At 46.3% G+C, this 24,814-nt stretch overlaps 4 protein-coding genes and 1 long non-coding RNA gene across 13 annotated transcripts in view; 3 read left to right on the top strand and 2 right to left on the bottom strand.

Moving 5' to 3' along the window:
- Nucleotides 1-207: 207 nt before the first annotated feature.
- Nucleotides 208-6,013, top strand: sinhcaf (SIN3-HDAC complex associated factor). The gene is made up of 6 exons (XM_029154946.3): nt 208-391; nt 2,665-2,792; nt 2,897-2,996; nt 3,094-3,217; nt 3,389-3,539; nt 3,806-6,013. The coding sequence occupies exons 2-6, from the start codon at nt 2,665-2,667 to the stop codon at nt 4,071-4,073; spliced, it is 771 nt and encodes a 256-aa protein (XP_029010779.1). The 5' UTR covers nt 208-391; the 3' UTR covers nt 4,074-6,013.
- Nucleotides 6,014-6,627: 614 nt separating this feature from the next.
- On the bottom strand, nt 6,628-7,766 carry LOC114857978 (uncharacterized). The gene is made up of 2 exons (XR_008694882.1): nt 7,645-7,766; nt 6,628-7,315 (listed from the first exon to the last, which is right to left on the bottom strand). It is a non-coding gene; the product is annotated as an uncharacterized LOC114857978 (long non-coding RNA).
- Nucleotides 6,952-8,512, top strand: kxd1 (KxDL motif containing 1). Its single transcript, XM_029154949.2, has 4 exons — nt 6,952-7,065; nt 7,150-7,302; nt 7,378-7,424; nt 7,507-8,512. Exons 1-4 carry the CDS (start codon nt 6,968-6,970, stop codon nt 7,761-7,763), a joined length of 555 nt encoding a protein of 184 aa, XP_029010782.1. The 5' UTR covers nt 6,952-6,967; the 3' UTR covers nt 7,764-8,512.
- An 81-nt stretch (nt 8,513-8,593) lies between these two features.
- On the top strand, nt 8,594-11,809 carry ergic2 (ERGIC and golgi 2). Its single transcript, XM_029154943.3, has 13 exons — nt 8,594-9,000; nt 9,089-9,197; nt 9,291-9,337; nt 9,430-9,497; nt 9,598-9,638; nt 9,786-9,887; nt 9,973-10,065; nt 10,201-10,256; nt 10,368-10,466; nt 10,542-10,639; nt 10,726-10,888; nt 11,148-11,227; nt 11,331-11,809. The coding sequence occupies exons 1-13, from the start codon at nt 8,895-8,897 to the stop codon at nt 11,394-11,396; spliced, it is 1,128 nt and encodes a 375-aa protein (XP_029010776.1). The 5' UTR covers nt 8,594-8,894; the 3' UTR covers nt 11,397-11,809.
- Nucleotides 11,810-12,167: 358 nt separating this feature from the next.
- Nucleotides 12,168-24,814, bottom strand: part of LOC114857960 (membrane-associated guanylate kinase, WW and PDZ domain-containing protein 2-like) — a 50,357-nt gene continuing 37,710 nt past the window's right edge. For 2 of the 9 annotated variants that reach the window (XM_029154915.3, XM_029154921.3), the window contains exons 11-22: nt 24,498-24,669; nt 21,001-21,032; nt 19,334-19,526; nt 19,124-19,239; nt 18,576-18,768; nt 17,946-18,179; nt 17,543-17,737; nt 17,153-17,468; nt 16,400-16,619; nt 16,153-16,296; nt 15,601-15,739; nt 12,168-14,777 (exon numbers count right to left, since the gene is read on the bottom strand). In XM_029154915.3, the coding sequence (XP_029010748.1) occupies nt 14,083-14,777; nt 15,601-15,739; nt 16,153-16,296; nt 16,400-16,619; nt 17,153-17,468; nt 17,543-17,737; nt 17,946-18,179; nt 18,576-18,768; nt 19,124-19,239; nt 19,334-19,526; nt 21,001-21,032; nt 24,498-24,669 (2,649 nt within the window). In that variant the 3' untranslated portion in view covers nt 12,168-14,082. Of the gene's footprint in view, nt 14,778-15,221; nt 15,305-15,600; nt 15,740-16,152; nt 16,297-16,399; nt 16,620-17,152; nt 17,469-17,542; nt 17,738-17,945; nt 18,180-18,575; nt 18,769-19,123; nt 19,240-19,333; nt 19,527-21,000; nt 21,033-24,497; nt 24,670-24,814 lie in introns of all 9 variants that reach the window. The other 7 variants (XM_029154922.3, XM_029154924.3, XM_029154920.3 and 4 more) reach the window with 7 other exon arrangements.

The following is a 24,814-nucleotide window of genomic DNA, read 5'->3' as shown; positions in this document are numbered from 1 at the left end:
CCATCTGGCGTTCTGTAGTAAAGCGACAGGCCCCGCCCCCCGCTCACATTCTCCAATGTGCCATAGCAACCGGGGCCGAGCCCCCTGTTCCCGCGCAATGTTCCCGTCCTTATAAGGCCAGTAGAATGCAGACGCACGGATACGTCACACGTCGTTTATGTAAATGCTTTGATTGAAGAAAAAGAAAAAAGCATCTGCTCTACTCTGAAATGGAGGCGTGGATACGACGCATGCGCGCTCCGTCCACAACTATCCAGTCCCGTCCACAAGCGCAGACATCAACAAGAGAGCGGGTTACTGATGCGGGTTGATTTTCATAATAGTCACATCGTAACGACGCGCTACAAGAACCAGTACTTTCCATCGGCTTCACGCAACTTACTGCAACAAGGTAATTGCTGCAAACGGGTTTCTGCTGTGTTTGTTGGGGTCCTTCACGCTTTGTGCGAGTTAAAAGTCTGCTTTTCAGATGTGTAATTCTAAACAAGCTTCGAGTTGTCTCAGAACAATTGCTGTTTAAGGCCTGCTAGGGGTCCGAAGCGACCAGCTTCACGTCGAGTTCTCATTAAAAACAGATAAAGTGACCGGGCTGAGCTGAAATAAATGCACGATTAACGTAAACGCGGGGTTTAATAGCGGCAGAAATGTGATTCATATGCAAGTGTGATAAACAAGGGCTGACTGTTGTTGCCACTGGCTGCTCGTGTGCTTTTGGTTGTTGGAGGTGATTAGTAATCTGAAATGAGCCTAAAGTCGGCCGATACGGAGTGAGGCGCTAATTTATAAGGCACCGATGTTAACGTTATGGCTGGAGTGCGCCTGCAGCCAACTAAACCTTTACGCTTGCTAAATAAACCAAGTTAATCTCTCACGCCCACCCGGACCTGAGATGCGCCTCAGCACGCGGCGCCGCTGTCAACAAAACAGCTACCGCAAACGCACGCAAGTGTTTAAGCGCGGATTTTATACGCGATGTTGGAAGATGTGTCGATGCGTGTAGGAACCGGCTCCCATCGAGCCGTCGCGTTGAACTTCGTGCACATGTGGTTAAAGGTGGACTGTTGCAGTGACGCGGCTCCGGAATAACAAAGAGTAAAGATCAAATTACACGTTTCCCCAAGAACGACTTTCTCTTTAAAACTGACCAGGGGGCGTTTTAGCCTCCGAAAAGCGTTAGTTTGTGCTTTAATGCCCACTGAAAGTTAACGCTGGGAGGAAAGTCGGGCATCGTCGAGTAGAGGACGGTCATCATAAAATGGGTGCGCATCTAGCAGGTCGTGTGGCATGCCATGCTTCCTCGCTGGAGTGGGCGGTGAAATTGGCGACTTGCACTTTTCTCTCGATAAAAACAAGTGTATTTCTCGGTGTCGTCTTTAATTTTAAAAGGCGCACGTGTAATTTAGGCCAACCGGAACCGCTTTTAGTGGCATTTTCACAGTTTACTTTTAGTATTATAGCTTTTTTTGCGGAAAATCGCATCACACCCCCTTCTCCGCTCTGCCTCCGCCTTTGAAGTGTGTTGCCATGTTGAGTTGCGTCACGTACTGTATTCTGCTGCAGAGATCGTCTGCAGTTTACAGATGAGACACTCGAAGGTGAAAACCTGAGCGGCCTCTTAACGTTAAGATACAGGGCCGAAATGCGGCGGTGTATATATATATAAAATTCTTAAAATTGCATTTTCTTCTAGCAGTTATACAATTATATACTTGTCTCATCATCACTCGATTGGTTACACACGTTTTCTAGTTATTACAATAATAAAATAGATAAATAGATTAATAGTATATGTATAGAATATCGGGTTATATTTTTATACTGTCTTGTGTAATGCTGCTGCATAGTTTAATGAAATCACATTTATATACACACACACACACACACATTTTTTGTAATGTTAAATAGACAAATACTTGTTCTTTTTTCAACTTGCACATTTTCCTTTAATAAAACGTATTTTGCATTAGGTATCCGATATAAGTGTCGGAGTGAGAGGCGTTTGGTTTTGTGCCGTTCTCTGTCTGCTCTCTGTGGCACCGCACTGTCAGAAGACCCCGAGGACTGATGGCAAGAAAAAAAAACAGTCTGGGGGGCGCGGCTCGCAGTTTTGCCGCAGTTCAGGTCTACATGTGCTGTGGAGATTAAATTTTGCCCAGCAACATAAGCAACATAAATCATAATTCCTCTGCATAATCAGATCGTTTATTGCATTCCCCCGCGAACACGTTTATAATTTTCTCCCCCACGTTTCTAAGAATACAGCAGTTCGGCAGTTTAATTTCAGCCCTAAACCGATACCGCCCGCTATGTCGCCTGGGGTCTTGAAATGACTGCGTGCTCGCATAATGTTTTGATTTCCCCAAAATGAAGCGTGCACCCCGCGAGCGCGGCGTGCTGACTTGATCTGTCTGACACGCTGTCTGACTGGTGACCTACTTCCCCCCATGTGGGTCACAGCGGAGAGATGCTCTAACAAAATCGCTTTCTCCGGATGTTTCATTGCGGCGTGATGCTCAAAAAACTTCGGCTTGCATGAAAAGCGGCCGGAAAGCTGGAATAAAATGGACGCATAGCTGCAGGGACGCGCTGCAGCGGACACGCGGTGCGCGCTGATGAGGGCTTGAGACATTTATTGCATTATTCTAATGCTCCTTTTGCGCGCAGATGTTTGGCTTCCATAAGCCGAAAATGTACCGGAGTCTGGACGGATGCTGCATCTGCCGCGCAAAGTCGTCCAGCTCCCGGTTCACGGACAGCAAGCGATACGAGAAGGACTTCAGGAGCTGCTTCGGGTAAGAGACACGCCTGCACGTGCGGCGCTGGCAGGGAGGTTCGCCTCAGTGTGCGCGCTGCAGCCTTCGCTATAATAAACGGGCTCCCACGCTGTAATTCGCAGGCTGAGCGAGACGCGGTCCGGTGAAATCTGCAATGCCTGCGTTCTCCTGGTGAAGCGGTGGAAGAAACTACCTGTGGGGACCAAGAAGAACTGGAACCACGTGAGTGCGGGTCTAAAAAGCTACTGCTTCGTTAAGAGGCCAGGTTTGGAAACTAACTTGTGTCTCTCGCCCTCATTTATCCGACCACCTCTCACAGGTGGTGGATGCGAGGGGAGGCCCCAGCTTAAAGATCACTTCCAGGCCCAAGAAGATAAAGTCCATCTCCAAGAAAGCCCGGCCGACCCAGATCAGCAGGCTGCAGAAGGAGCTCAAACGAAACAGTAGGTTCTGATCAAAGTTTCACTTTGCTGCACTCAAGTTTTTTTTTTTTTTACTTTTTAGGTTCCTTTCTGTCTTTCCTTGTGTTTTTATTAACGCTCTCTGAGCCTTTTTGAGTTGCCCTTTGGGGACAAATAAAGTGTATTGAATCATCATTTAATTTGTCCCACCAGATTCGGATGCTCACAGCACCACCTCCAGTGCCTCTCCAGCTCAGTCTCCCAGCTACAGCAACCTGTCAGACGACGGCTCTGACACGGAGCTCAGCCCCGGATCCAGCCGCTCCCCTGTTTTCTCCTTTCTGGACCTCACGTACTGGAAGAGGTGGGTCAGAGTGTGATGTTGGACTGATGGATTTGGATTTTATCTTATAAATTGTGTGGATGGGAATGACTTATGTGTTTGTCACACTTACAGAACGAAGCATTGTTAAATACTCACAGTATTCAAATATACATAAATCAGAAGTTTTCCATCTTCCTAGCATAACATGAAGAGTTCCCCTTTAATGTACTGGCTTGTGGCAGATTATGACACAGCAGTGATCAGAGGTCATGACTGTTACAACATTTACGCTTCCCTTTGTCCAGGCAAAAGGTGTGCTGTGGAATAATCTACAAGGGGCGATTCGGGGAGGTGCTCATCGACCCCCATTTGTTCAAACCGTGCTGCCGCAACAAGCGACCGCAGCAGCAGCAAGAGGAGGAGGAAGACGAGGAAGAGGAGGAGGATGAAGAGGAAGAGGAGGGCCAGGTGGGCATAGACAACACTGAGCAAAAGTCCCAGACAGAAGAGGGTCCAAAGGAGACGCCGATGTGTGAGCAAAATGCAGAGCTCCAGCCAGGAGTGTGCCAGTAGCGAAGGAAGGGAGTAGTGGGGTAGCCGAGGTTCACACCACACTTATGAAGTAATCTTGGGGAGCTGTGTTTTTGTTCTCTTTGGGTTTTTTTTTTTCACGAGCACTTGCAGAAAGAAGTTGCCTCAGATTGCCTTCAATCATAAAGCAGCTGAAAATCCTTGGTCTTCTCCATGATACTTTTGGAGGTTTGTTTATTATGTTTAAATGGTAATTTATGGACTGTTGTTTCCTCAGTGTCTCTTCTTTTTCTGTATTTAATATTCTTACCATCCTGATGATGGACCATTATCTACGGTGTTCTTGATTTACTTTAGATGAAATGCTGGAGCTCTAGTTTGCTGGTACATCGAACAGATTTTTATTCCAAAACGCAATAGATCCGCTTACCTACAGGAAAAGGTGCTACAGTACATGGAATTCATTGCTCACCGCTGAACCCATCTTTAATGTGGATGATCTGGGAGCATACACGTCAACATGACTGATTTCATGTCATGACATTTGCTTTTTCTTGTTCAGAGTGTCTTCTGTTGAAATGGTGGATGCCTCGTTTTGGAATGAATGACTCTCCTTTACATTAACAGAGCACAGACCTGTACAGTAGCCCCCTGTGTTTGTCTATTCATATTACCATTCACTCCTATCAAAGAGTTTGTTTGTAGACTGGATTAGTGTCGCTCTGTGCAAATACATACATGGGTCTCATTTAAATAAGGCCTATTCACAGCTTCAACAGCAAATACACCAGCCTTAATTATGTGTTACAGACAGCGCTAGTGTTAATTCTGGATTGGTATTACGGGACAAAAAGAGACAGTAGCTATATTTATTGTGGCCTCAGCAACACATAGTGCATTTTGCATGAATGGAAAGCCGCTCATCCAAAAGACCTAATGATCTGATGCATGAGTCTACTAAAATTGCATGGCCTTATATAAACTGTAAATCTTACTTTTATTTTTTTTTGATCAATTGCTCTGAAGGTCTAACTTATTTTTGTATGTAAAAAGAAAAAGGAACAATAAAAGTATCATTGCTTAATAATACCACACAATATGACAGCAAAACCCATGATCGGTCTATAGTCAGTCCGCAATATCGATACCAGTATCAGTGATTTCCCTCATTTATAGTTCAGTGTACGGTAACATACTTTATACAAGCTGAAATTCTATGCCATTGCCTTTTTATATACCACAAATGTGTTGTGATATATAGCCTAATATTACTTTATTTATCAAATAAAAGCCAAAGCACATTGAAATTTCACCCAATGTCAATTCAATGCAGGTTTTCTATGGACACTTGTGCTTGTCCGAGGTCATTTGTATGTATGTTTATGGTCTTCTAAGAACGAACACTAATAGGATCTTTCATACATTTGATGGTGTAGTTGGGAGCAGAGGGTGTGTTCTGTACATACGGGTTGGGTGAGCCACGCGGCTCATACGTGGGTTTCATTATTTATTTATTTCATATTTATTTGTATCACTGCTTCCCTGCTTAGAAGTGTAATACTATGAATTCTTTTCATATTTAGCTTCTGCGTCATATGGTTTTGAACATTGGAAATCAAATGTAATTTTTCACGCAGGCTTTGTTTAACATTGCGTTGAATTACTGGTTGTCAATATTTGTGAAATGTTGTGTATTTATTTACTCATCAGTTGAGTTGTGTGCAACCTGGCTAATTCAGTATCATCATTTTCTGTATCACGTAGACTGAAACGAATGATAGAACCAAACTGTACTTTCTCCCTGTTTAGCCTGTGGCTTAAAATGTTACAGAATATTAGGATACGTTACTCTAGACTTGCATGCCCTGTTGCTATGCATTTACTTAGCTTACGAGTTAGACAAAGCAGTTTTGTATTTTTTATACATCATGTACTTTTTTTACTTGTCCCTTAATAAAAGTAATTTTGTGAGTTTTCTGGAAGTATGGAGTTATTGAATTTATTGGTATAATGGATAACTCGGCAGGAAAACGTGTTCAGTTATTTGGAAATGTGTAAATAATTTAATTTCCCTATAAGGACACTTCTATGCCTGTTGAAATACCGTTTTATAGAAGTATGTGATACTACTTTATACTATTACTTGATCCCATATTACAGATGAGCAACAGCTGCAATTTCAGTTTTACTCTAATTTTCACAGAAATATCCTCACCTGTGATGATAATCGCCAGGACAAAGCAAAGAATGATCAGTAACATTTTCCAGAAACAATGTTTAAGTCATTCATAAAGAACATCATGCTGGTCTACACCTGTACTTGTCGAGATATTGCCGTTTTTTAGCCATCACTGTAAAAAACACGTTTAAAATGATTTTTTTCATTTTATGTGAAGAAATATGATCCGTCTTACATGATATTGTTACAGAGGTATAATTATGATTTCATATCATACGTGTTGCTCACAACCTGGCTGTTGGAAAACAATATTTCACCAGATTTGGTTGTCTTTAGATTTTTTGTAATTTTTAAATAAAGATAAATAAAAAGCAAAAAAATAAAAAGTTCCGGAAGCAATGGTCATATGACCGGAAGTGTAGGAAACACGGAAAAGCTTTGTTTTTATTGAACAGCTGTTGGGGCAACCTTCAGTCCGCAGCCACCAAGCAACTAAACACCCAGATTTTTCGGACCAACTTCGCAGGCGGACTCTAACATTGAGGCAGGTAAGGTGCGTGTGTAGTTAGTCGTTGCTCCAACTCTGAAGAACTGTGATTAAAAGAAACTAACGTACCAGCAAGCCAAACAATGTAAAAGGAGACTATATAGTGCGGTTTGCGAAGCAGGTGACAATAAATTACATTGATTTAATGAATATTGGCACACATTTTAAACAAATGTTTGTGTTTGTAGGCTTTGGGTCTGGATCGGCATCATGGTGGAGCCCACAGCATCTGGCGTGTTCTGTAACAGGATGCTGAGCATGGTCAACTCTGAGGACGTGAACGCCATCATCCAGGCTCAGAGACACATGTGAGAGCCATGCTGCGTTTTCCTATTTCCATACTACTAAATAAAGATCATGTCTTGAGATTGATGTTGCCTTCCTGGAAACAGGCTCGATCGATTTGAGAAAACGAATGAAATGCTGATCAACTTCAACGGGCTGTCAAACGTCCGACTGCAGCAGATGAATGACCGCTTCCTGCTACACACCCGCACCCTTGTTGAGATGAAGAAAGATCTAGACAGCATCTTCCGAAGGATCAGGTAAACACCTCCCCTGTGCAAAACACACACATGCATAAATACACACAACCTTATTTGTCTCCTGTGCTTTACCAGGACACTAAAAGGGAAAATTGCTAAGCAGTATCCAGAAGCTTTCAGTAGTGAGTTTCGGTTTTCCTTTCATTGATCATTTTCAAGCCTCATTAAAAATAGCAGGTCTAAAATATCAAATTTCTTCTTTAGATATCCACGAGTCACCGATCCTGGAGGATGATGACGACGAGTTCGACCCAATACCACCCAGTGTTGCCACAACAATCACAACAGCCATGTCAGAGCAGAGCACAGAGTCGTGTGACACAAGTCCAGACGTGATCTCACCCACTGTAAGCAGATGTTCTGAAGATCTCTCGCAGGAGCTGCCTGACACACCTACCTCAGACGGCCTAGAGGCTGCCGTCCTACGAGACGAGGGTCCCGACTCCGTACCTGAAGAGTAACGCTGAAAGTTTGCAAAGGATTTCAGTCTCTAAAGCTGAGCACTGAGCACATGAAAACTATTTTAGCAGGAGACCGTCTTGTAAATATTTGAATCTGTGTTGGACTGTCTGATAATCCTGAGTTTTTGTTGGCATGCTTTTTTGACTGCACAACACAATTAATGCAAGTGGTACTTGAAGCTGTACAGTATGTCTTTATACCGTAGATATATTCAGTGCTGGCAGTAAACCTGAGCAAAAGCCTCACCAGTGATGCAACTACAAACATAATATTTATTTCTTGGTGGTTGGAAGGATTCTCACCTAACTGAAGTAAGAGCTTTGCTCCGTGTTAGTTAGGGGTTTGGACCACCTGTCGTTATAAAACAACTGTAACTCTTTTGTTTGGGTGGTTACATTGCTACACTGATGCCCTTGAAAATGCAGTTTACAACAGACAGATCTGGCCTAAAATGGTCATATATGTCAAATTTACTAACTCAAAAGATCGATCACAAATACATTTGCTATAGCTTCCAACGCTGCATTCACATCTAGTTTCTAGTGTTACAATCACAAACGTACAGCGCAGATTTGCTGTAATACAGTGACAGTAATCGCTGCTGTTTACATTGACTATACTGCCCCCAAAATGAATGTAAAATTATCAGTTATTAAATAGCGTACTTTAATTGAGAACTGTGATTGTTGCTTAAATGTTTGCGTAATATATTTAATAACTAACCTTAATAAAAACCGAGTTACATTTATGTCGGTGACACGTTTATTTGACCACTGGGGGGCGCTACGTACGACTGGCTTCGCTTTTTCCAGACAATGGGGTCAAAGGACACCGTAGCTAACACAGGTTCATGAGACATTTCGGAATTTATTTGTGTTTAACTTGGAAAGAAGCACATCGGCCGTGGCCTAAACTCACCATATCGTACACTTCCTAAATTGGAGCGGTTATATTTTAGCTTGCTAAGCTAGCGTAGCTTGGGCTAGCTCACGTTAGCGGCTCCCTCTGCCGCTGTCATGATCAACGTCAGCGCAGAGAGGAGGACAGATATGATCGTTACTGCTTGACGGTCTTCTCCAACCAGCGTTCGCTTACTCCACAAGGAGGTCGCACGGAGGCGCGCCGCCACGATGAGGAGGCTGACCAAGAAGAAAGCTCTGACTCTGGTCAAGGAGTTGGACGCTTTCCCCAAAGTTCCCGAGAGCTACGTGGAGTCGACGGCCAGCGGCGGGACAGGTATAAATAACCACGGTTACAAAAGGAGCAGGATCACGCTTTACAGTGACTTAATATTAACCACGAGTGGCTGCGATGTTGTGTCCAGTGTCGCTGATTGCGTTCACGCTCATGGCCGTGCTCGCCTTCCTGGAGTTCTTCGTGTATAGGAACACATGGATGAGATACGAGTACGAGGTGGACAGAGACTTCACCAGGTGGGAGCCGAAGAGCTGCACCGATGCGTGTTTTTTTTTACCCGACGCGAGGGCTCTGTGCGATAACTAACTCCACGTGCTTCTCATTTGCAGTAAGCTGAGGATAAACGTTGACATCACCGTTGCCATGAGATGCCAGTGTAAGTGCCAACACTTGAATTTCACCTATAGAATAAACCACTAAGTCGTGAGGGAGACGTCTTTACTCGCTTGTGTGTCTTGTCGGACGCAGACATAGGTGCAGATGTACTGGATCTGGCAGAGACGATGGTCGCAAGCGATGGTTTAAAATATGAACCAGTGAGTATCGGCTCCCAACATAATTTATTGGGAAAGATGACGTCACGCTGATGAATGCAGCTACTTACCGTCTGTGTCGCTTTGTTTCCTGCTTTTCCAGGTTAACTTTGAACTCTCACCCCATCAGAAGATTTGGCACATGTGAGAGCAAACTGAACTTGTTAGACCTGTTCTACGTGACACACCCTAAACAAAAATGCTGAGCCTTTTGGTTATAAAGACAAACTATTAAATATTAGTTTATCATATTTAATACATTTAACTTGCTGCCTGTTTCCTTGCTGTCAGGACTCTCTTGCATATCCAGGAGCGCCTGAGGGTGGAGCATTCTCTGCAAGATGTGCTCTTCAAGTCTGCAATAAAAGGAGCTCCCCCTGTCATACCCCACAGGTGCTGCAACCGAGTCATGAGATGCTTATGAGGACAAGCGTAAACCAGATGGCGGTTTCACTTTCTTTATGTGTTTTCTCAAAAGTGAGGACAATTCAGCTTCCTTCAGCGCCTGCAGGATCCACGGGCATCTGTATGTCAACAAGGTGGCAGGAAATTTCCACATCACTGTTGGCAAGTATGTGTCTGTAAGCCTATAAACAGTCACAAGTATTTTAAATAGTTAGATATTAAAGTAATGTGACTGACGATAACCCCCACTCATAACTATTGAAGTGTTAGAGGCCCAGAATCTAAAGCTTTCACTGCACAGGTCTATCCCACATCCCAGAGGCCATGCACATCTAGCCGCGCTTGTCAGCCACGACTGTGAGTTTTTAGACTGATTCTTCTCATGCTTTTCGTATGTGGATGCACTTTGGTAAAGAGGCTAATAATACTTTGTGGTTTCTGTGATGTCAACTTTGATTTGTGCTACAGCGTATAACTTCTCGCACCGGATCGACCACCTGTCTTTTGGAGAAATGATTCCTGGAATTATCAACCCCCTGGATGGCACAGAGAAAGTTTCTGTTGACTGTATGTCTGTTTTGTGAAACAATATATTTTCACCTGCATTTTTCTTTATTAATGGCTCTTTGTTTTTTTCTGCAGCTAATCACATGTTTCAGTACTTCCTCACCATTGTGCCAACCAAACTAAACACCTACAAGGTTCTGGCAGACACACATCAGTACTCGGTCACTGAGCGGGTAAGTTCACACTGTTGACTAGTTTGTGTACTTCTATAGTAGTTTGTGTGTCAGTGTGGTGACTGTGTTTGTTTTTTCTTTTGCAGGAGCGGGTAATAAACCATGCTGCAGGCAGCCATGGAGTCTCTGGGATCTTCATGAAGTACGATATCAGTTCACTAATGGTCAAAGTCACCGAGCAGCACATGCCTCTTTGGCAATTCCTCGTTAGACTCTGTGGCATCATTGGAGGCATTTTCTCTACCACAGGTCTGTAATGCACACACACTTACACAACCAAACATTTGCTGTGCTTCACACATGGATTCAAAAAAACAAGAAACTATTTGTTTACTTCTGAGAATGATCTGCAGCAATTTAACACAATATGAAGTTAATGGAATGAAATGGATATTGGAGATACTCACAGAGACACTGATGCCATTGGGAGGAAGGAACAAATATATTCTCATTTGGAATCAGCTAAATGTGCTGAAGAGTAACTGAACCTGAGCATTCTCGCCTGCAGGCATGCTCCACGGTATGGTAGGATTTGCAGTTGATATCGTTTGCTGTCGATTCCAAATGGGAATTTACAAGCCTCTTAAGGTAAGCCAATACATGAATGTTTTAGCAAAGTCGTCGCTTTAAAAAAAAAAAAAAGTGTAAATCTTCTATTTCACACTACATATTTCTTTCTTTTTGTTCTCAGGAGGCTCCAGTCAACGGGCAGGAAAGCAGTGCAACCACCATTCCTACAGATAGTCACCCCCAGTGATAACGGCTGACGTCTCACCCACCAGACGGCAATGAGATGCTGGGAACATGTTTACAAATTGTTTTATTACCCTCTCTTCTCAGAAATCTGTAAATAATTTAAAAAACTTAATTTGGTGGATATGAATTTAGGATGTTATTGTTTGGTACTAGAAACTATACCATCATTAAATCATCTGCCACTTTGGGGAAAACCTCATTAGGACTGATACGGAGAAATGATGTAAGTCACTACTGTTTGTGTCCATTTATGTAGCTGAGCTTGAAGAACTCCCAGTTTAAAGATCTGCTACAATAGAGCAGAAACTTGTGTGGAGCTTTAAACGTTAATGTCAAAAGACTGGAAGGGTTTGAAATTGTTTGACAAGTGCCTGTGTGTACATAAGTGTTTAAATTAAAATTCACTTGATTGAAGTGTGGTTTAAGTTCAGAATAATGTTTTTAGTCTCACCACTGTAAAAAAAAAAAAAAAAGTCTCCAGAAAAGTATATTTTACACCATGTCAAGAGTTTATTTGACAGTATTTCAGAATATCTTTCAGTAAACAAGTTTTTTGTTTTTTAGCAAAATGTAATATATCAGTACTGTCGCATTTCATAAAAATAGTTGTTCACGTCTTTGAAACTACAGTATCAATGATACAGTAAACCATATTTGTAGGAATACAGCTGTACAAGGTGAATAGTACACAAGTAACACTACACAGTTATACTTGATCTCAGTGGGGTTTGATGGATGTGCCAACCTTCCTTCACAGGTTCCAATGAATCCATTTGTGTACAAAATCACTCACAGTAGGCAGGGGACGGCCTGGACGGAGACGAAGGGCTGGATGACACACTGCTTCACCTTTTCTGACACTTGTACACAGTAAACACGCTCTCTCCCAGCCACTTGCTAACACGTCAACCAAAGCCCAGAAGCAGCCAGACCACCGGTTTTCCTCAGAACCCGCTGCCGCTCACGTTCGTTCGAGGCTTCTGCTCGACGGCCCGCTCCCTGTTCCACGAGTGCAGCTCGGATCTGCCGTCAGGCTGCGTCCAACTGCTCCAACGGCCCCAGCGTTTTGTCATGGGAGCAATCGTCGTGTTGAGAGAAGTGGTTGACATCCAGATGAGGAAACGCAGGATAGTGACTTCATGGGCGGCGCCTCCACTCTGCCAGGGGCCGAACTGTGACAAGCGCTGCCGCCTGCTAAAAAGACAAAAAATGACGTTGCCTTCACAGAAATAACTGAACAGAATCTGTGGTCCACTTTGAGAATAACCCTGTCTGGACAAACGTCTCCAGCTCGACTCTCTTGGATAACTTGTGAGACGAGCGTGTGATGCTACAGGCTACATTTGACTCCCTTTCCACCACTCGGGGACATTGACGAGCTGTGGAGCTCAGAGTGCATTGAGAAAACTGTATGTACTGCTTGGTGTTCGGTCCAAAGTTTGCTGATATGTCTTGCGCGGTCACCAGCGTCTGTTTTGCATTCGGTTGCCAGGAGAGATCACGACAGCTCTGCATTAGTTCGAGTAAGGCACTCCGCCCCACCTCGTGACCACGGGCCTCCTCTTCCCCACGCCGATGCCCCTCTCCCACAGTGATGTGGTACACGTAGCACAGTAAAAGGCATAGAAATGGGAAATATAGACTGGACAGAATTGTTCTGTTGAGCATCAAATGAATACAACACTGCACAATGCCGGCATGGTGGACTGATCAAGGTGTGTACATAACTCAGAAGAGCCACATGAGTTGTTACTAAGCCAACTGGTTTGGGTTCTATTCGATGAAGCGGATGTTCTCACGTCCTACACACACCTATCGCTCCGCGGAGCATGTCCTCTAACGTTTTATACCTCTAACCGGCGTGCGAGTCCCCGTTGCACGCCATGGTGGTTTGTATCCATGCACAGGACCACTGCCTCCCTCAGTGGCATGGGTTTGGTGCCTTGCACAGTCTTTGATATGTAGTTATAGGAGGCCGTGGGAGTCGTGACCGGAAAACACCGTCCCGGTGTTTTTTCTCTTTTCTTTACAATGCATCTAACTACAACATGGCCCCAAAAAACACTGACAGGCATGTTTTTGAGTTCACCAAATGTACATAATTTTCACATCATTACATTTACAGTATATGAGATATTGGTAGGCATGTGGAATCTAACATATGTCGCGTTAACCAGGCTGTGGCTTGGGTCAGTGGCGCGTCCCCCCGGGAGTCTCAGTCTCACTGCCTCCGTCTGATGGACTTTAGTCTCGTTCCTCCCACTTCGCCCGGGAAAACAGGGCAAAAGTAAATATCTGGGGCGTGCATACGGTACAGTATGTCCTTCTCCTGCGCGGAACGTTCAACAGGAACTGAGATTGAGCTGCAATGACCGATCTTGAGCCGTTAAAGGTGCGTTTCAAGAGCACAGCTCCGCTCATCTGCGATCGTACTGCTGAGGACGAGGATCCAAATGCCCACAACGCAGAGTCCATTGGGCTTTAAACTGTACGTTAGAATAGCTGTAAAAGTTGCTCTCTGTTTTAAGGTGGTGGGTGTAATAATCATCTCGTAAGAATAAATGAAACCTAACGGATGATCCTAGCAGTAGATGGAGAAGAAAGCAGAGAGCGGGGGGAGTCTCAGACATCCGGGGGTGAGCTGGAGGAGGAGTCAGAGAGCGCGAGTCCGAGCCGGTTGATCCATTCTATCTGCTTACTGTGGACGTCCAGGACCTCAGGGTGCCGGGCAGTTTGTCGGAACCGGGGAGGTTCCAGGGTCCAGGCGAGGCGGCTGCGCTCCGCACAGGAGGATCCTCCACGCCTTTAGAGGGGCAGCAGATCCCGCCGTGGCCGCCGGCCCGGTCGTCCTCTCTGGGGAACAGGCCTCTGGACACCAGCCTCTCCTGGAGGCTGATGTGCACGTCGCCGCCGGCTAGAGAGGCCCCATTCAAATTCACGCTCACGTACGAGTCCCAGGGCCAGACGGTGCTCGTGGCCTGTGTGTGTAGGCCCTTTCTCTCACAGCAGGGGGAGCTAGCCTCCCTCTGCTGCTCTCTCCGCTCAATGGACCTCCCCAGGACAGCTTTGGGAGGCAAAGCCCGAGGCTGTCTGTCCCCCAGCCCACAGTCCACCTCTCCAGACCCCTGAGGGGTCTCCTGACCCCTAATGATGCATTTCTGCTGGGTGGACCTGCCACCTGCAGCCCCTCTAATGGAGCTGTGGTCCGTCATCTGTGGAGCCTTGTCCGCCATGCACACCACGGCCTCTAGGGGGAGCTGATGGAGGGAGTCTGGGGCTGAGATCGGATGGGATGAGAGCAATGGATTCAGATGGGGTTCGAGGGTCACTTCCTGCAGGGCAGAGTGGGCTGTAGAAAGGGAATCCCAGGGGCCGGTACAGTCTGTCAAGGAGAAACCACCACGTTAATGTGGACAAGAATAGAAGGCGACCGGCACAACCAGCATGCACATGCTGAAAAACGTGCACACAACAAATACACACGGCCTCATCTACTAACTGACAAACTGGCATGCACCTGACGTTTACTCCGCACTACAGAGAGACGTGATACGGTTCACTCCCGGGAAATAATGAACATATGTGTCGTTGTGTGTGACAGACTGATCCTGAACAGACTGATTTCACACAGTCTACTTCACAGTGCCGCTCAAGACGACGCTTTCCCATGCATGAACTCACACACACACACATACACACATACACACACGCACACACAAACACACGCACACACACACACACACACACGCACACGCACACACGCACACACTATGCACACAGTTTAATTGGAATGTAGAGAGAGAGAGACGTGCAGTTTTTCACAAACCGTGTCTTTGCCCATTAGGAAGAAATAGGGGGAGCTTAGTGTGTCACCTTTCATGCACATGGAGAGGTTGGGAGGTACCATTCCTGAGGGAAGGCAAGTAAGAGCCTATACAAATCATTAGATTTCAAGCAGACACAGAGCTACAGACTGTTTACTGTGAAAGGAACAGCTTTTCACGAGTATGAATTCTGAGTAGAAAAACAGAGGGGAGTAAATGCAGAAAGGTGTTAATACATGTTAATATAAGTTAGGCTGTTTAACAGCTGCGGGAAATTGAACAGTTTGGTAACATTACGAAATGAAGCATGAACGTGAGACTCCGATCTGGATCAGCTCCGACAGTTAGAGCGTGGGAACCGGGTGCGTCGGGAGAACCCACCGTACTCTGGCACCTGCCCGGTGCCTCTCTTCAGCAGCAGCCGGACCCGCCTGCCGCCCGCCTTGATGAGTTCGATAGCGCGGGCGTGAGTCATGTCCCGGGTGCTGTCCCCGTTAATCTCTATGATCTGATCCCCCACCTGGAGGAGACACACCAGAGGACATGCTCGATCCCTGTCGACCCTCGTTTACCCGCGGAAAGTTGACTTTTCCTACACGGCTGCTGGAGACGAGCTCCGCCGCAGCATCTGGAGAGTAAGTGGCATTAAGTGCCTCAACAACTCCCTCGACAACATCTCAAGAGTTGTTGTTGAGGGTCAGGGGAGGGTTTCTCAGTGCCGTGCACTTATCTGCGCTCGAGGTCTCTTCCTGCCCCGTGAAGATGGAACAGACAATATACTAAATATCTGAATTAGGAGACGGGGACATTTTCATTTCCTCAGTGCATTTAACTAGATTCATTACATTTCTTCCACAAAACGGCTGTTGTCAACCAGCAGTAAATGTGCTTGACTCACAGAGAGCCACATAATCGTATCTGTGGCCATCTCACCCTCATTCTGCCATTTCTTATGGCCGGACCGTCCTCCGCGAGGCGCAGCACAAACAGGTCCATCTTGTACTCTCTGCCTCCTCGAATGCTGAAGCCAAAACCCTTTGCACTCTTCTCCAGCTCCACTGTGAAGTAATCGTAGTCCTGCAGGACATTGCAGAGCAACGCCGGGGCGTGTCGAAGCGCAGGTCACGCAGATTTGCATGAATAATATTCATTACAGTGACAGCATGTGGTCTGGTTGTACCTGTGGTCTGAAGTCAGCGGGGATCCCAAGAGGAAACTGTGCAGCCGCAGGGTGCTGCCTGAAGTCCAGCAGGCCGGGTGGGTGTCTGTAGTCCAGTGTCGGCGGCTGTCGATAATCAGTAACCGGTGGGTGACGATAGTCGACTGGAGGTTGTCTGTAATCAGTGAATGGAGGATGGCGGAAGTCAGGTTTGACATCCTGCCTGGCTTTAACCTCCGACCTGCGACAAGACGACACGACAGAGACACTGCAATTTGGGAAAAAGCATTAAAGTCAACCAGACACGTCCCCAGTACGTTTAGTAGAGTCGAGCTCAGCTCATGAGCCTGAGTCTTACTGTTGTGTGCACCCAAAGAGCCTCACAAAAAGGACAGAAATATCACTCCCTGTTGTGAAAAATTCATCGAGCTCCTAGTTGTGAAATGGGCATAAATCCATAGCGCTGGGAGTGCTACTCTCAGTCTTACTCTGAGAGTCACATTCATCCACAGCCATTCATGCACGCACACTCTTCCAGTTGTGGTGTGTAACTGCTGGCTTCCTGCATTATAGAAGAGATACCTTAAGCTGAATTATTCACCGACGCTGTAAGAGCTAAGTGGTGTTATATAACAAAGTAGACACCAGCCTGAGACCGAGAGTCCGACTGTAGCAAAAGTTAGCCCAGGGTTTCTCCAAAACTTACTGAGGTGCAGGAAGACGAGGGCCCAGTATATGCTTGATGTTTGCCGCCATCGAGCGGCGCTTTCTCACCTGCCATCGTGGAGGTAGAGCTGAGGAGGGAGGCCGGAGGGCTGGGTGACTGGGCTCTGCTGGCTCCCAGCTGGCGCGGGCTGGGGGGCTGCTGGTGCAGGAGCCCCAGCCACCGTTTGGCATGTCTGGGCTGGTGTCTGGCCGGGCCGGACCAGCGCCTGGCCCGTCTGAGCGGCCGTCTGGCCCGGCTGAGGAAGCGTGTGGCCGGGCTGGGCGCCTCCTTGGCTCGGCTGGGCTACAGGGCTGGGCTGGGTCTGTGGGCTCTGCTTCTGGGTCATGGGGCTTTGCTTCTCTGAGCTGGGCCCAGAATGGGCACCTGTGTGCAAATACAGGAGGTTTATGAGTGGAAATGGAGATTTGGGGCAAACTAAAAGATTGAGATTCACATACAGTTCCTACCCTCCTCTGGTATGATGTGCAGCGTGACCGTTAGCCCCGCGTCTTTGATGAGCTTCACAATATCTGCGTGTGGCATGCTGATGATGGACTGTCCGTTCACAGCCAGGATGCGGTCGCCCACCTTCAGCTTCCCGCATCGGTCCGCCGGGCTGCCCTCGATGATGCGTCCTATTTTATGTGGAACAGCTGGAAAAACAACGACACAGCAGCTTCGTACACAGGCATTTAAACTATAAAAATACACAAAAACAAAATTTCCTTCCTGTTTTTAATGAGCCAGAGATCTACAAACAACCAGTCTGGTGCAGTGACCCATCGGGGTCTTTGTCACCAAGACTTACAATCACCATTTGCACTGAGGAACAAGCTTTAGGGCTCCAGAGAAGCAACTCACTGATGACAGTGGCGTTCTCCGGCCTGTTCAGGGAGCTGATGATGACGAAGCCGAAGCCTTCGTTCTCCTTGCGATGAATGACGACATCGCTGGTTTGCAGAGCGGACGCCTCTGGGTGAGCGGCGGGGACGGGGACCGCCGGGGGCCCCGAGGCGGAGGCCGCGTCGCTCCGCGGGGAGCTGTGCTGCGTGGACACGGAGCCGGGGCTGCGGCCGTTCACAGGACACAGCTCACCTGGAGGAGAGGAAGCAGCGAGGTCAGGGAGGGACGCGAGAGGCTTCTCCTTCCTGTTTACGTCCCACAGAGAGGCTCCATCAACAGTTTGCTTGTGGGTTGTGACTCATGTGGCCGTATGGACTCACAGGAGTCTATATATAAGAGGTGACACCCCACAGTGATCAACGTGAACAAACGACAGAGGAGCTACTATTACAGAAAAGATGTGTGGGTGCAAAGTACACACTGATCCCGCACACAGATTGTCAGCATGTGTGTCCTGTCCAAGTTGTTTTCTCTTGGTGCCAGTGAAATGTGCAGCATGTTCTCCGGTCTTGGTAATGTGTGAAAAAAACAAAACACAAGGAAAAAAAAAAATAAAAAAACAATCACAAACATAAAGCACGTCCTCACCAGGCGTTTGCACTCTCCTTCTCACAGTCAAGCTGACTTGACCATTGCGAGCGGCCGCATGCATCAAGTCTATTACATATTTGTGCGGTTTCCCAGCAACCACGTTTTTATCCACAGAAATGAGCTCGTCCCCGGGTTGAAGCCGCCCATCGCGCTCAGCGGGAGTGTTCTCGATAATGGCTCCAATAACAATCTGTTCAAAGACAATTAAAATTAGCAGCGTAGATGAAGGTGAAGAGGACGAGACGGACGCAACGTAGAGTCACACAGAAATCACTAAACTGGATTTGGGTCGTTGTAACTGCTAGTTTCCAATTATTCGGCTGCTTCACCCTCGACGTATCACAGTTAGCATGCTGCTGTACACTGGCACAGGTTAGCAAGGCGTTACGTCAGTATGGGAGGTACCGAGCAGTTAGAGGTGAAGGGTCAGAGTGTGTGTGTGTGTGTGTGTGTGTGTGCAGGGTGAGAGCTGGTTAGCTGCAGGTCAGATGTGTTTGGTGCGTATGAGGTTAAAACGTGTGAGGTCCAGCCCGTCCCATACGAGCCTTGTCACGGGCGTCCGGACTCACAGCCTGCACAGCCTCGTCTCCCCCCAGGATGCGAAAGCCAAACCCGGTCTTCTCCCTCAGCAGGTGCACCTCTACTTCTTCATACTCTGGACCTGATGAGAGGCGCAGACAGTTAATGTGAAGTCCCTCCTGAATGCACCGTGACCGTGGTCCCCAGCGCTCGAACCCCGAAGGCTGTGCACTCACGTCGGCTCTCGTAGATCGCTCTCGACTTCTCGTAAAGGTCATAGGGGTCAGGCTTGTTAAGGTCGAAGCCTTCAGTGGAGTCGGGCACTGAAGTGCGGTGCTGCGGCTGATTTGGGAAGGGGATGCCAGGAGGCAGGACTGGGCCAGACAGGTTGGCCTGAGGGCTGCCATGTGGATCCCACTGGTCAGTCAACTGCAAGCAAAACACCAGCAAGAGCGTTTAAGAGACTGGGGTGTGTAGAAATACAGCCTTGTTCTTTTTGTTTGTCCAATAATTTATGTCTGCTTTTTCTTGAATCATGAATCTGAAATACAAAACCTACTCCAAAATGTTGACAATGAGATTATTTGATTCCTTGTCAAAGTGTGGGACAAACGTCTGTTTGCATCACACTGACAGATGAAAACAGCTCCACAATGAAAAGCTGAAACACTCGCTTATAATACTGACACAGTAGAAGATATAAGAACTGACATTAGCATAAGGGCAGTGGAAACACACAGCACCAGCTGCAGAGCTAATAAGACTAATATGAATTTCATGAGCAAACTAAAGTGGGCAGAAAGCAAAGGTTAAAGCATAAACTAAGTAAATCAAACTGAATTAAAACCAGTTGAGCTTGAAGACATAACAGCCCTGATGAAAATGATTTAAGCTTTTGTATCTGTACATGCTCATCCTCTGATTAAAGAAAATTAACTAATATCTGAATGAAGATCTAATAAAGACACAAATGAACCCAGTCGACTATCACTTCACTTCAACATCTTGTCAAATTAGTATTGTATAATTTTTCTCTACATTTGATAAAACATAATTAACATTTTTGCAAACGTATTACAAATTATAAATGTAAATGACGTATTGAGACTGCTTGATGTGGTAAAATGGCCGCTTGGACATAGATGTACAGTAGTGTAGAAAGGCACACACCTAAAAAAGACTTCATGTGAAGGAACACTGTGTGAAGATCAGTGGTGAAAAGTACAGCTGACTTGGTATCAAGCGATCACTAAAGCTATTAGTATTCCCAGTGTTCACAGTGAGCTTAATCATTTTGAAACAGTTCCTCCTAGAGGTTGTAGAGACAGAAAAATACGTAAAAAGGTACTTCAAATAAACAGTCTAAACTTTGGACTTTCAATAGTTTTACAAATACATTCTAAATAGAACCTGTTTGTATTTTACACCCTGGGTTATGAGGTATGAGGTTTATTTCTTGTTGAGCAGAGAAGGGCTCTCCAGTTTCTGAACTGATCAATTAGATTAATCTCAATTAAGTCACTGTGATAATAAAACACTTGATCACTTGAATTTCCTCGATTGAGCCCAAATTCATCACGTGTGAATACTGCAATACCATGAATGAATGCTGATTGTAGAAGCAGTGACAGGTGCAGGCCGAGTATAAACGCGGCGAGCTTCTCCCCATCTGGTGAGGTGCGAGATCCGACGTGATCAAACCAATAAGCAGGTCACAACAGACTGGCTCATTTCACAATAAAGCAAAAGCCAAACGCCTCTGAGGCAAAGCAGCGATCCTGCACTCTACTGTCTTACCTCCTCGCCTCAGCAAACAAATCTGACTCACAGATGATGGTTTCTCTCTGCCTCTCACCCACACAGACACAGACAAGCAGAAACACATGTGGTTCAATCACCGTACCTGTTTGGAGGCCTTCCATGGAGAGATGTGGCCTGAAGGAGGAAGACAAAAAACATATTTAACAGCGCGCAGGGTCTAATAATGTGTCAGATTCTCACCGGACCAGACAAAAGCAACACGTACTGTGATGATGGGATATTGGCTGTTGAAAGGATTTTCCTATAATGTAAGAGAAATAATCTCTGATTACGTGCTACTGACTTTGTTTGTGCGACGTTTCCTGAACGGGTTCGGCTGTTACATTTGTTTTCGACATAATTGCATCATTAGCTCAAGGCGGACGCACAAAGCCACTCCCCCAACACACACACAGACACACATTTGTACGTCACACGTTATCATATGATACAACAACAATCTCAACAAACACAGTTGCTCTATGACTCCATTTGATAAAAGAACTACATACATGTTTAATAATAATCTCAGAGAGAACAGAATGGACTTATGCTCCATCTTACAGCTGCCCCTTTTTAGATGCGTGACATCAAGGCCCCAGCACTTAGCGCAAGAGCAGGTTGGAAGAACTTCCCATCAACGCCAGTGAGTGAGCAGAAATTGAAAAAGGTTTCAAATCAAAAGACAGTAGATCAAATCACGGTACGGTTTATTGTTTCCCAATTTCCGAGCCCAGCTCTCCTCTATTTGCTCAATTAAAGTGTCTCTTTCACCTGGCGGTCTCTGCCGTCGTCTCCTCCCTCCCTGCTGTGCCTGTCGGCGTGCAGGAGGACTCACGATGACGAGGACAAAGAGAAATAAAAGCCCTCATGTACATGATCCCATAAACATAAATGGAGGTTTGAGGGGAGCTGTCCGTGGTGCTGAAATGATTCAGCAGACTGGCAGCAGAAGGAGGGCACCGTGGGAGGTTGGGACTAATAACCATGTTCTGCGGGGAATATAGGCCTTGAGGGAGGCCTTTGAGGAATCCTATTAACTCATACTCAGGAAACATTTCTTAATGATCCACGGATGAAAATAACTATGAGATACATGGCAATTGTTGCTTAAATTAAAGAGGAGCGTGCCTCTCAACAACACATGAAAGCTTAATTTAAATGCTAATACAATTCATTGGCCTATGTGGCGGATGTGTGGAGCCCTCGTATACATGCTGATGAATTACAATCGACTGGCGTACAGGCCTGGTTTGGCCTCCCTCACGAGTCAGTGGTCAGGCAGTCTGGCAGGCCGGCTTCACAGACTAGCCTGCTGAGATCTGGATGGCCTTCAGATCAGCCTGATTGGCCCGCGCTCCTCGGCACCCTTTTCTTTAGCGCCATGATCTGCGTCCTCATTGGCGCCGCGAAATGTCTCTAGCCTGTGGTTGGCTCGGCTTCAACCTGGGATGTCAGGGGACAGAGCTGTGAACACGACCAGAGCTCAGTGGAACCCTGGCAGCATGCCCACGCTACAGCGGAGCAGTCAGACACAGAGACAAACACACACAGAGTCACACATGCAGCGGAGGTCTAACACGCTGTCTGTGCTACACAATGCGCCGATGCACTCAGTCACACATATGAAATCATGTGTGCAAACTGAATTCCACTGCTGCCTCTGCACAGAAATCCTACATGTGCAAACACAAACAAGCCCAACCGCTCCTGACATTTTGCACGGAGGAGTAATTTTAAAGGACCTTTTCCTTTCTTTGATCCTGCAGGGAGCAGAGAGATACACAGAGTCACAGCAGCTCCTGCTGTGTCAAGCCAGTGGTCCCTGTGGGCCCGTTGTCCTGAGGTGTTAGGGGTGGAGGAGGCGGAGGGAGGAGATGGCATCTTTGGGGGGAGGGAGGCATTTTGTCACATTCAAGCCCTTATTGACTGCGTGTGTGCATTTGAATACAGATGTGTGCGTGCGCATGATGTATGAGAGTGTAGGTTAACCCCATTCGCATACTGAATTCCAGTAAGCCCTTCAAATGGAGTGTCTCACATTAAAACATGACGGCGGGTCCTCGCAGAGACTAACCACCAGGTGGCGCATGATGGACGGAAGGCGCCGCTCACATACAGCGGCTGACGTGTCGTCTCAGTCACAGGTTCTTCCTGTTGCACAGTCACTTGATTACAATGAAGGTGATAAAGTCCACTGTGCTGAGCCCAAGCGCACCAACATACAGCTCAGTGAAATCAATCGGGCGACAATTAGTCATGACGTCTCCAATGACGATCGATAGCGCGCACGCTGCCCGCTGGAGACGACGGAGCTGACGCCGGATCAGCAACCAACCCACAAGCACTTACATCAACCAGGCTGACGTCTAAGGATCACTAAGAGCCAACGTCTGTGATTGCTTCTAAGGTCTGCAATAATAATTCCTGTCACACTTCAATTAATTAAACCTGAGACGCATAAGAGACTGATTGCCTTCATCCCTAATTAAATGCGATCCATGAAAAGGAGCGAAGCAAATGAGAGCGTATGTGTAGTTCCTCTTACAAACAATAGGAACCCACTCTTCAGTCCTACCTACATGTATTTAAGGTCAATGTGGACACAGGAACTGATCTGTACCCAATAAAAGCTGCTGAGTCTCGGTCTGAACACAGTGAAAATTCAAGCGTGTGTTAACGTGAGGAAGAGCTTTCCAGACAAACAGAGTGAACAGATGCTGGTCAGTTGCAACAAAATTAGATTTGGGCCGAGCTGAATGGGACACTGTTGGTTTAGAGCTCATATTTTCTATTTGGTTCGACAGCGTTATGTGAAAATTAACAACTGTCCAGAAACCACAAAATGCACTTGCATAATTATATAAGCAGCCAAACAGCGGCGCGACAACCAGATCCGCTTTGTTTGGAGGCTGCGTTGCACCTTCCACAGTCAAACCGATGCACAGCACATTAGAGTAAGACTAACAGAATTCATGCTCAACACATGTGAGCTGAGTGGGAATGAACCCACTTCCTCCATCTCTACCCAGTTCTGCACCTAACACTGTTATTTATGCTCCCTCTCATCCCAAGCCTTCGGTGCGTGTCGCATTTACCAGCTTCTGAGTTGCTCTGTCTTGCCATAAACTCTCCCCGTGTGTTAAATCCTCCAGTTAAAATCACTGACGAGCCGCATTTAACAGTGAGGACACGCAATCTGACACCCGTTCAGCTTACTGTGACATCTGCTTATACTCTAATTTCTGCCTATTCTCCATGAGTCAGCACATGTGAAATAAAACAAACCTTTCATTTCATTACTGTGATACCAAAAATTATTATTCTGAGACAACCCTGAATTATTACAAGAAATAGTCATTTGAATGTGACAAAATTAGCAGCTTCAAAACCATGTTACAGTCTAAATATAAAAGCTCACGTGGAGACTTGACTGAAATAGAACAGATATCAAAGTTGTCATAATCAGAATCTCTCTCAGTTCTACGTGACTTGTCTCTTGAGGCTGCACATCCACAGTCGCTGTAGTTTTGCCCAATGGGTTTATGACTGTAGGTCATGAATGAACAAAGGGAGAGACACAAAGCGTTCGTCCCTCACCTGTTCCTGGTCTCTGTATGAGGAGCGTGGCCTCTGCTCCCACAGGACACTCCTTCAGCATCTCCACCACTCGCCCGTGTCCGGCCGCCGCCACCGGCTGCTGGTTCACTTCCAGGATCAGGTCTCCCTCGATCAGCCCCGAGGCTCCCTGTGAGCCCGGCTCCAACACCTGCTTCACAACACATCCACTCCCAGTTACTCTGACCTTCCACTATTTGATTTTGTGGTACAGAGAACACGGCTACATCAGGAATAATAAATATTATCGGTGACATCACGACTCACGGTGCCTTCGACCATTTGCCGGCTGCTTTTAT

The sequence above is a fragment of the Betta splendens genome, chromosome 6 (assembly GCF_900634795.4).
Source record: "Betta splendens chromosome 6, fBetSpl5.4, whole genome shotgun sequence".
Lineage (NCBI taxonomy): Eukaryota > Metazoa > Chordata > Actinopteri > Anabantiformes > Osphronemidae > Betta > Betta splendens.
Note: the sequence above shows the minus strand (reverse complement) of the source record. Positions and strands in the feature narration are given on the sequence as shown.

Bases quoted from the DNA above. Each gene is read 5' to 3' on its own strand.
- sinhcaf (XM_029154946.3), top strand. From the start codon at position 2,665: ATGTTTGGCTTCCATAAGCCGAAAATGTACCGGAGTCTGGACGGATGC. The intron at 2,793-2,896 runs GTAAGAGACACG...TGTAATTCGCAG, and splicing joins GACTTCAGGAGCTGCTTCGG to GCTGAGCGAGACGCGGTCCG. The intron at 2,997-3,093 runs GTGAGTGCGGGT...CACCTCTCACAG, and splicing joins CCAAGAAGAACTGGAACCAC to GTGGTGGATGCGAGGGGAGG.
- kxd1 (XM_029154949.2), top strand. From the start codon at position 6,968: ATGGTGGAGCCCACAGCATCTGGCGTGTTCTGTAACAGGATGCTGAGC. The intron at 7,066-7,149 runs GTGAGAGCCATG...TCCTGGAAACAG, and splicing joins ATCCAGGCTCAGAGACACAT to GCTCGATCGATTTGAGAAAA. The intron at 7,425-7,506 runs GTGAGTTTCGGT...TTTCTTCTTTAG, and splicing joins GTATCCAGAAGCTTTCAGTA to ATATCCACGAGTCACCGATC.
- ergic2 (XM_029154943.3), top strand. From the start codon at position 8,895: ATGAGGAGGCTGACCAAGAAGAAAGCTCTGACTCTGGTCAAGGAGTTG. The intron at 10,066-10,200 runs GTATGTGTCTGT...TTCACTGCACAG, and splicing joins TTCCACATCACTGTTGGCAA to GTCTATCCCACATCCCAGAG. The intron at 10,257-10,367 runs GTGAGTTTTTAG...TTTGTGCTACAG, and splicing joins CGCGCTTGTCAGCCACGACT to CGTATAACTTCTCGCACCGG.